General features: G+C 36.0%; 1 protein-coding gene across 1 annotated transcript; it reads right to left on the minus strand.

Annotated features, from left to right (window-relative positions):
* Positions 1-2,706: 2,706 nt before the first annotated feature.
* Positions 2,707-3,117, minus strand: LOC113749642 (chitinase 6-like). The gene has a single exon (XM_027293456.1). It carries the CDS (start codon positions 3,115-3,117, stop codon positions 2,707-2,709), a length of 411 nt encoding a protein of 136 aa, XP_027149257.1.
* Positions 3,118-11,625: the final 8,508 nt, after the last annotated feature.

The following is an 11,625-nucleotide window of genomic DNA, read 5'->3' on the forward strand; positions in this document are numbered from 1 at the left end:
AAAAAAATATTTTTTGTATGTTAAAATGTATGTGAAAAAAGTTTATGTATTAAAATGTATGAATTAATATGTTGGGTCATATTTGGATCATGGGTTTGAGATAATCTAATATGACCCAACCCAAAATCAACCTAATCTAAAGTTGGGTAGGTTGGGTATAACCCATTTAAATGAAAATCCAATATTAACCCGTCCAAAATCCGCCCAACCCGCCTAATTGCCAGGTCTAAATGAAAGTTATTTGTTTCTCGTCGTTCATTGTCTCACCATGCGTGTGCAGATGAGTTATTGGCCTTTTGGTGGCAGAAAGATAAAACAGAATTGAACCAAAGACCTTATAATTCCCTCATTAGTCTCTTCAGCCAGTTGAATTAGATCTTATTCAAAGTCTTCAGTACTTCGGATAATAGCGCTCTATGTTCCTTAGTCTTTGGTTCAAAGACCCCCCAGACCCCCAGCCGGGGCGCGTCGCCCCCTGGACCCCCGACTCGCTGACCTCGCAGCGAGACCGCCGTACAGCTCAGCGAAGGGCGAAGATTTAATTCAAGGCATCTCAACAATAATCTTAGTATAGTTATGATCCTCAAATATCATACCTTGAGAAACATCACGGCTAAAATTGCCAATAGCATATTGAAACATAAAAAGGGTAAATTCTGTAGTGTATTCAACTAATACAAGATAGGTATGGAAAGGTAAAGAATATGGCAAAAAAGCAGGCACGTTGCAAAGCTGACATGTACGGAGGATGAAGGGAATATTTGTAAAAAAGCAAGTGTTACCTATAACAGGTGCGGGCGGTTTGGAAATGTTCATGGGCCCATCGACCGTGAGGCGTACTGCGAAAGCTGAAAATGTATTGAGGTGTCACGGAATTCACATAAGTATAATAGGCCTAGGAATAAAACACCGAAGAGGAAGCGTAAGCAGTGCTAAACACAGCCATGCAGGTGGTATTTAACATAAACTGATTTTTGTGAAAGTAAAAAACATATTTCCTATAACATACCTGTTCTTTATGATTTTTTGACATTACATCAACAAAATACTAGCTATTTATGGGCATTTTATTCTGAATCATTACATTTATGTAAAATACATAAATGTTTGTAACTAAAATTGAAAAAGTGTTACACTAATATTTTTATGAAAGGGAAACTAGTAGATTTGGTATTTAACAAATTTTACATATGTGAAAGTAAAAAAGATATTACCCATAACATACCAGCTCTTTATGGGTTTTTTACATTACATCAACAAAATACCAGCTATTTATCGGCATTTTACTCTGAATCATTACATTTATGTAAAATACATAAATGTTTGTAACTAAAATTGAAAAAGTGTTACACTTATATTTTTACGAAAGGAAAACTGGTAGATTTTGTATTTAACAAATTTTAAATATGTGAAAGTAAAAAAGATTGTGCCCATAACATACCAGCTGTTTATGAGTTTTTTGCATTACATCAACAAAATACTAGCTATTTATGGGCATTTTACTCTGAATCATTACATTTATGTAAAAAACATAAATGTTTGTAACTAAAATTGAAAAATTGTTACACTTATATTTTTATGAAAGGAAAACTAGTAGATTTTGTATTTAACATAAATTAAATATGTTAAAGCAACATTACAGGTGGTTTTATTAGTTACTTAATTTGTTGACAAGAAACAATGTTTCTTTTGCAAAATTTGTTCATTAGATTTTTTCAAATAATTAGGGTATAAAGGTAAATTTTCACAATCTTTTGTTAGCAATAGGCCGCAATTTCCTCCTAAGCAGTGACGAAGCCAAGATTTTTTCCTTGGGGGTGCCAAAATTATTTTAATATGTTATGTTCAAAATAATTTTATTCTATTTAAATATATGGCATCCTAAAATATCAAATATTAACTTTAATTATAATAGTATGTCTATTTAATAAATATGTAGCATAGTCATAACTAAAATTAAGACAAGAAATAACATTTGATTGAATATCTTATAACATCACAAACCACCTAAATTGCACATTATGAGAAGATGCTTCAATATGTCACTTGTGCAAAAACAAATATATAACTATGCAATATAAATATAACTATTTTCAATTAAAAAGAAATAAAAATTATGTTAACATACATTGAATTTCATCCTCTTTTATTAAACGTAAATTGAGCTCTACGTTCTTTCATAAAACTAAATTCACATTTACACTTTGAAATCCCCTCAACTTTTCCTATCCTCATTTCGCTTAACTTCAATGCCCAACAGGTTTTCAAGTTCCAAGTCACAAAAGAACTTTACACGTGTCCATCCAACGCACTTTCCTTATCATTTGTGGCCACAATCACTTACTTCTCCTGTTCCCCCAACTTTCCACACATCTTCTTTGACTAGTAAACATATTGCAGCAACATCCACATAAAAAGTAAATGAAAGACGTGAGGAAACTTCAATGGAGAGGCATGTTGAGAGTGAAACACCAAAGTCGAAAGCTCGACAAATATGATCAAGGGATCAAAACTGGAACATGCCTATTTGTGAATACTCCAAGAAATCGAAACAAGACCAACAAAATCAATTATATGATTTCAAAACTTAACAGAGCAAGAAAGGTAAACACCTTTTGGTAATTTTATTAATATCCAATCAGTTTTAAGCCTTTATAGCTCAACATATTAATCCCTTCCGAGCACTTTCGGCTCTCCAGAAGTACCCTAGCATCTGAGATTCTGACCAGGATCAACACCCAGTTGCCGACAATATTGAATATAATACCCAACACGAGCACTAACAGTGTTTGGATTTGCACCGTCACATTCAAGCCGACCATTAATGGCACGAATTGTAGCCCCGAAACCCTGGCCGGAAATGATACGAGAATGACAATTGTTCATCCAAAACCACAAGGCAGTTTTGAATGAAATAACATTATCCCTGGCTACAAGTTCAGGTTGACTTAGTCCATTGAACCCAATACTTTGTCCTGCTGGTCCATAGTTGAAGTTCCATGATATTTGTAGTGGACCGCGGCCGTAATACCCCTTGCCTGGCACACATGGACACTGAGTGTTGCTCTTGTCACAGTAGTTTTTAGACGGGCCATTTATCTCTTCTATATAGCACATATCTGCATGATATAGAGAAGTCGTATTAGTTATCATTCCGTCGAATTGCCAAAAAAGAAAAAATGGACGTTAGGTAAGACAAGGATTGTCGGATGATATGATAACGAAAAATGTAGAAAACAAATTTTATGAGTTCTAATAACAATTAATTGCAAAATTATAGAATTGAAAGGATTTAAGAATCACAAACAAAAATATTTATGTGGGAGAAAAGAGAATAAATAACTTAACTCAAAATGTCATTAATATTTCAAACAAAGAAGAAAATCTCACCACAATAAAAATCTAATAAATTTTCTATAGACTATTTTAGGCTCTCTTAAATTTTTAGAAAATACTCCACCTAATACTCTATTGATAATTTATCAGAATCGTTGAATAAGAAACAACATGATTAATTATGAAATAAAACTCCAATTACTAAATAATAAAATTACTAGAAATTGGCTTCAATAAAACTAATGATAATTAAATAGAAAATTTTTGAAGCTTGGTTTATTTTGCCAAAAAAAGAAAAAGAAAAGAAGAGCCATCAATATTTTTGAATGGACCACAAGTGATTTAAAATTTACAAAGTTGTAAGTAATGATTTAAAATTTACAAAGTTGTAAGTAATCACATGCTTACTAAATTATAAAGTTGACTGCTACAACAAAGTAAAAAGAACAGAAAGTAATAATTTCTCGGGTTAATCGTACTTTATCCCCTTTAAGTATAGACCGTTTCTCACTTTACCCCCCAACGTTTGTTTTTCCTCAGTCTACCCCAAAAACTAACAGTCAACTCTAATGGACATAAACGGAATATTGAAAAGACAATAATATCTTTATGAAAATACTGAACAACCCAAAATACCCATAGATGCTGGTTTATGAAATGCAAGTTTCCAAAATTACCCTGGAATAATAGAGGGAAATTTCCCTCCATCTAGCACGGGACAAAAAAAAAAAAAGACCAGCTCTTTATATACCCATTGTTGAATAAAAGACTAGTTCTTTATGGATTTCGTCCATTATACTTACAAAGTACCCATTTTTCTTAAATACTAATTTATTTGTGGATAACATAAAAATAAACCCGTTGTTGAATAAAAGAGTTCCACTTTTCAAAGCTTTCGTTCATTATAAGAACAGAGTACCTATTTTTCTTAAACAAAAATTTAATTATCGGATATAATAAAAATTAACTCGTTGTTGAATAAAAAACCAACTCTTTATGGCTTTCCTCCATTACAACAACATAGTACCCAAGGTGCCTTAAATAGAAATTTATTTATCGGATAAAATAAAAATAAATCCATTGTTGAATAAAAGATCAGCTCTTTATGTCTTTCGTCCATTATACTCACAGAATACCCAAGGTGCCTTAAATAGAAATTTATTTATCGGATAAAATAAATTAAAACCCATTATTGAATAAAAGACCAGCTCTTTATGACTTTCGTCCATTATACTCACAGAGTACCCATTTTCCTTAAATACTAATTTATTTGTCGAATAACATAAAAATAAACCCATTGTTGAATAAAAGAGCCCCACTTTTCAAAGCTTTCGTCCATTATAAGAATAGAGTACCCATTTTTCTTAAACAAAAATTTAGTTATTAGATATAATAAAAATTAACTCGTTGTTGAATAAAAAACAAGTTCTTTATGGCTTTTCTCCATTACAACAACATAGTACCCAAGGTGCCTTAAATAGAAATTTATTTATTGGATAAAATAAAAATAAAAAAAGACCAGCTCTTTATGCCTTTCGTCCATTATGCTCACACAATACCCAAGGTGCCTTAAATAGAAATTTACTTGTCGGTTAAAAATAAATTTAAACCCGTTATTGAATAAAATATCAGTTCTTTACGACTTTCATTCATTATACTCACACAGTACTCATTTTCCTTAAATTCTAATTTATTTATCAGATAACATAAAACTAAACCCGTTGTTGAATAAAAGAGCCCCACATTTCACATTTACAGTTAGAATCCCCTCAACTTTTTCTATCCCCTTTCTGCTTAACTGCAACGCCCAACAAGTCTTCAGATTCCAGGTCACAAAAGACCTTTACACGTGCCCATCCAACACATTTTCCCTTCCGTTTGTGGCCACAATCACTTACACCTCCTGTTCCCCCACCTTTCCACACCTCTTCTTTGACTTGTAGACACCAAATTTTGAATAATTTTTATGTAGCATCTATTTCATGATTTTCATTTTAGATTGCTTGCATTCGTTGTTTACTTTTAGTTTTAATTTTTAGTTTTAGCTTTTAAGTTTAAAATTAGCGTAGAGTTTTTAGAAAAAAGAAAAGGAAAACGTCAAAAATATGTTTTAGTCTTTTGGTTTTTATTCAATGCTTTCTTGAAATGAAAATGAAAAATCATGAAAAAGGAAAATTTATTCACAAAAATATGTTTATTTCTTTAAATTCAATCTTTGGGCACTTTAGTTATTTTTATTAAGTTATTTTGAGAAAAAGAAAATGAATGAAAATGAAAAAAAGAAAAATGTGAAAAAATTGAAAATGGCCACTTTATTTAGTTATTTTAAATTGTGTTCAATTCTGTTATTTTTGTTATTATTATTATTTATATTCTGTTAATTTTTGTATTAATAGCTTTAAAAAAAAAAAAAAAAAAAAAAAGAGAGAGATGAACACGCGACTTGCAAGCTGCGTTTTTGCAGCTTGCAAGGAGGGGCTCTTGGCAGCCCCTTAGCTGTAAATATGGAGGAAAAGGCTGAGGTTTTAGGGTTGGAGTTCCCATATAAATAAAAAGGTAGGGGACAGCCGCAAAAGGGGGGGATAACAACGGAGAGTTTTAGGGAAGAGAGGATCCGGAAGACAAAAAACACAGAAAAGGGAAAAAGGAGAGATGGGGAGTGACGGCTGAGGACCAAAAAGACGAAAGAAAAACAAGGGGGAGGTCTTAGCAGAGGGTTCTAGAGGTTTAGCAGACGGCGGAAGTCTGAGACCACAGAGAGACAGACGGCTAGGAGGAGAAACCAAAGAGAAAGCTAGAGGGAGAGGGAGCTAGCAAAATAGAGGGAGACGGCTAGAACAATCTGAGCGGAGAATAGAGGGTAACGGAGCAGGCTTTGGTTAACGACTGACGAAAGAAAAGTTGACGGTTGGTTGAGGGAGAGCTGAAAGGAAACAAAAGAGAGAAAGAAGGGAAAGCTTCGGCAGCAAGGAGTTTGAGAAGAGGGAAATCAGAAAAGGAAAAAGAAGGGATCTTCGGTTGGTATTGCTTGCACCAGCACTGCAACCCAGTTCGTCGATTTCCAGAGTTGCTTGATTTCTTGGAATCTCTCTTGTCCTTTTAGCAGCCCAAAAACTCTCAGGTATGGTGGCCTCTTCTCAATGTTGGTTTAACACAATCTTCGCAAGGATTGGAGTCCTCTGAGCATGATTTTATTCTTTTTCTAAGTTCTGGTCGTTACCCACGTTTGATGACTATGACTGTGGTTATGTTCAGTAATATTGTGATGCTGTCGACAGGCTTGGTGTTAGCCTTTTTGTTCATTTAATGTGCATCTGAAAGCATGAATTCAGTCTAAAAGCCATGAACAGATAATGTTTTTTCACATATGCCATCTGATATGTTAAAGGTTACATTTTTAGTTTCTGTTTGTGTGTACAAGTCGGGTTTGAGAGTTCTTAGGAATATAAACTACAAGATTCAATCTTGATTGTTGCCTTGGGTTGGAAATTTGGTACTTGTTTGGATTTTTGGCATGAAACCCAGTGATTGCAGTGTAGGAAACCAGTTTTCTGTTAAGAAGATGCGTGAGTTGTCGAGCTTCCTGCCGTTGATTTATTAAGTTTGTTCCGTAGCTTTCCCATGTTTGCTATTTGCTGCCTCCCTCTTTGTTGTTGTTTGGGTGGTTTCAGTTTTGGGTTTCTGTGTTAAATAAAACAAGGGTCCAGTTTTGTTGGTCATTTAGAGTGTGGTGCGTCTGATTTGCTACAAAACGAAAACGGGGGGAGGGAAGAAGATTTTTGTTTGAACCTAGCTTACGGTTAATCTTCAGTTGTCGCCTATGTTAAGATAATGACCTGTAGGTTTATGTGTTTTGGGTCAATGAACAATAAGTTGTGCTGGGTAAGTTGTGGGGGGGGAGGTACAAGGAGCCGCAGCACCAGAAACTAGCGAGTAATCAGGTAAACTCTCTGAGAACTGCATGTTTTGTCTCGAAATTCTTCGTGCAAAAGCTGTCAAGATTTGCGATTACATGCTTTGTGTTTCCTCACCCTCTTTGCCTAGGTCTGTCTAGTTGATCGATGAGTGAGGATTAGGTGAGTTTTGAGGGTGGTGAGATTGCAGGTCTGGTTGGAGCCCTTGCACGGACACATTTGCACGAGATGAGCTGCAGAGTTGCAGCTAGGATTTGAGCTTGTGTTTTTTGTTGTCTTTTGTTTTGTTTCTTTTAGTTCTGTATGATTAATTGTTGTATGAGATGTTGGTCTTATGTAAGCTAATCAATGTGAGTTTGGAGTTTTGTTTGAGCTGTTTGGGGTAATTGATAAGAAGCTTTGGCAGAAACCCAGAAACAGAAAATGCAGAAATTTTCCTCGTATGCATGCATGGATTTATTTCAGAAATTGCATCCCAACCCCTCAAGTTTCCCCTTATGCCATTATGGGCCAAGTAATTGGAACATTTAATCAATTTGATCCCTCTAAGTTTCTCTTTCTGCCATAATAGCCCAAGCATGTTTGAGTATCTTGTAATTAAGTCCTAAAATTATCGCAACTTCAATCATTGTTTGGCTCTTTCTTTATTTTTGGAATCTTTGAGGTGCTTAAACGATTTATTCGGACTTGTGAGTAATGCTTGTTTTGGGTCTTTAGTAGATGCTATATTTGGAAATTGAACGGGTTATTCCGTTTTCTTGGTCTTTAAGCATTTTTGAGCTCATTCAAGTTGCAATTAGGTGGGTTTTGATGTTTTTGCTTATACTTTGCTTTTAAATTGATGCCTTGACCCCTTTATTGTTTTGAAGCCATTTTCCTTCATTTGCTTACCATTAGGGGAAGGTATAATTTCTTTTATCTTTGTTTATCTCTCCTATGTGATCCAATGTGCTAAGTGAATTGCATGTCTACTTCGCTTTCCTTACCTCCTTGCATGCATTTACTTGCTTTTACTTTTATTTAAGTTTTATGGGGTATGTGTACACCTCTTGGCTTGTAATAGATAGTGCTCGGAGAGCATCTTGTCCATTTCCCTTTCCCCTTTATGCTTTTATGGGGTATGTGTACACCTCTTGGCTTGTAATAGATAGGGCTCGGAGAGCATCTGGTCCACTTCCCCTTTCCCCTGCTTGCTTGTTTTTGTTGCTACATGTTTAATTGCTTTATTAGGCTCTTGCATCTAGTCGAGCATGCTAAATGCTACGTGCTATGTGTTTACGAGTATTTTGGCATGTCTACTTGCTTTCATAGCCATGAATGAATGGAATGGATGAATGTACGTTTCCGCTAGTCCAACGCTAGTCGGAATTCATAGAATGGGCTAGTCCAACGCTAGACCCTTAGGTTGTCCCTTTCGATAGTGCATATCTGCGTGTTCACTACATGTCATGCATTTTTCTTAGTTTTATCATTTTGCATGCCCCTCGAACCCCTTTTCCCTCCATTTTAGGATTTTTGCATTTCATACTAGTCATAGGGTACATTTGCCTGAAGAGTCCCCTTAAATATGGGATATAGACGAGTGTGGCTTTTTCTAAAGCCTTAGCACGCTTATATCCTCTCTATAAAAGGGCAAATTGAGTCACGATTTAGGTCTCCCCGTCCCAATATGCATGAATTCCCTAGGCTCATGCATTCTAAGTTCACTCCATCATTACACTTTCACTTTTCCTCTCATTTGCACACGTACACCTTTTTATCCTTTCACTTGCACATAAACACTTCTCCTCCCATTTTTGCACACGTGCACCCTTGAGTTTCTTCACTTGCACACGAACACTTTTATCATTACTTGCACACATGCACTTCATATTATCATTTCACATACCGTACATTGCCCACTCACGTGCACACTTTCATTTACATATTTATTTTCTTTTATTACTTTTTCAAACTCATGTCCTCACATTGCACGCATGCATTCCATTCATTTGCATCCCACTTGCATTATTCGTGACTTCTTCAAAGGATTGATATTGGGCTTCACAATTAATGTGATTGGCACCACTCAACCTTTGAAGGGAAATTTCCCCCAATTCCCCTAGGTCTAGGGTTTGCATTCATGTAGGGCACTCAAATGTAATAAATTCTTTGGTTAAAACAAGAAAATCTTTGATTAAATCAACGCAACTAGCCTTGGCTAGGTCAAAGGGGTGCCTTGGATTCTATCCTTGCCTTCCCCTTTGTCAAACGTGACTCCCGAACCTTTTTCTTTGGTTTACGTAGACTAGGAGTCGTTTTAAAAAGGGTTTATTACTACTTGACTTTAAAACTCATTTTGGGTGACTTGGTACACCTTAAACCATTACCAAGTGGCGACTCCAAACTTTTCATTTCAAAACCCTTTTTAAAACTATTTTTTGGCCAAATCGTCGCTTTCCAAAGTCCCATGGCCTTTACTTTTACTTTGCACACGTTCACACACCACACTTCACACATCATACATTCGACGATCGAAAAGTGGGGCGCGACAGTTGGCGACTCCACTGGGGACATTCGAGAGTCCGAGCAAATTTGATTTAATCAACCTTTTCCTTCTTTTAACCTTTTCATATATTACATTTGGGTGTTTTAGGGTTGCATTTTTTTTCCCTTTTAGGATTTTGCATCACTCGCGTCTCAAACCAATCCCTCGACTCATGAATGTATGTTTGGATGTATGTTTACTTATTTATCTCGCGCTTGCATTGCACTTGGGAGGGGGTGTGTCACCTTTAGAGCCTCGCGTGGTTCTCAACCCCTTCCCTCAAAATAGGGGAACACTTCATACGTGCATATTTACTTGCTTTATCCCATTTTATTTGTATTTTCGTGGGCGCCATCCCACACCGCCTTGTAGGATTAGGATCGATTGCCTTGGGTAGGCGGCTGGTGTGCTCTGCGCCCATAGCGCTACCTAAGGGATCACTCGAGCCACCGATCAAAGGCCCTGGGAGTGATGACCCTTCGCCTTTAGGTCTGAAGGCTTGGGAGCCGAAGCTTTATCGAGTCTAGGCATTAGTGAACCAAACCTCATGCATCCATATTAGAATAACCTAGGGTAGAGTCGGCCTCACCTTTTCTTAAGCACATTAGGCACGAGGGAGGGGGTTCCACCCCTTTTACTTGCTTTTATTGTATTTCTTTTCTTAATTGCTCCCAATGTGTTATGTGTACTATCAATTGCACTAACCATTCTTTTGTTTTCCTGGCTTGCATTCATATGCCTTAGCAATAAGAGGCCTCATGGGCACTCTTTTAGTGACTCACCCACTAGATAGCTCACACGTCTAAATTTCAGTCTTTGCACTTACTTTCCAGTAAATACATTTCATGTTTAGACCTTTTCCCCCCGTTGCATTATTTATGTCCTTTAGCTCACATTTCATGTTTGTCACATATTTACATAGCTTTAATAAACTGGCATCATGCATAAACCCTAGAAAGGGAATGCCATTTAGGGGATCCCGTGTTAGGAATAAACCACCCCATGTCTCGGATATATAATCCAAGTGAGACTTGCACGTTTACCTTTCTCGTACCATCCGAAGGGGTAGTGCACAAGGTAAGGTAAAGATCCGATCATTCTCATGAAGCAATTTTTGGAATATGAGCATCTAATAATCACTTTTTGGCCATTTTCTCAAAAATTGGTAAAATTCCCTTGCGTAAAAGGACATTAATTCGAAGAAAATTCACAAAGGATTCCTCATTGTTGAGACGATAAATATAGAGGCCGAATTGTGATTTTAGAGGCTCATAGACCAAGGCATTGTAATGATTTCTTGAAGCCACCCAGTGGGCGAATAATTCAATCGATTTTTGAACAAATCATCCATCTTGTCCAATCCATTTTTTTCAATTCATTCAATTTTAGTACAATCTAATCATTTTTGAAATAAATTCATTTGACCAATGTACCCTTTTTAGGGTCATCCGGTCGATTTTTGAATAAATTATCAATTCAATCGACCCAATTACCCTTTTTAGGGTCTTTTGACCAATTTACCCTTTTTGGGTCATTCGGCCGATTTTTGAATAAATCAAATTCAATTTCATTCATTTGACCAATTTACCCTTTTTAGGGTCATCCGGTCGTTTTTGAATAAATCGTCAGGTCATTTGACCAATTTACCCTTTTTAGGGTCATTTGACCAATTTACCCTTTTTAGGGTCATCCGGTCAATTTTGAATAAATCGTCAATTGATTTGACTAATTTACCCTTTTTAGGGTCATTCGACTGATTTTTGAATCAATCATTCATTTGGCCAATTTACCCATTTTTTAGGGCAACCGAGCCGTTTTTGAATAAATCAAGGGCCGTTTAATCTACTT

Source organism: Coffea eugenioides, chromosome 10, assembly GCF_003713205.1.
Source record: "Coffea eugenioides isolate CCC68of chromosome 10, Ceug_1.0, whole genome shotgun sequence".
NCBI classification, from domain to species: Eukaryota; Viridiplantae; Streptophyta; class Magnoliopsida; order Gentianales; family Rubiaceae; genus Coffea; species Coffea eugenioides.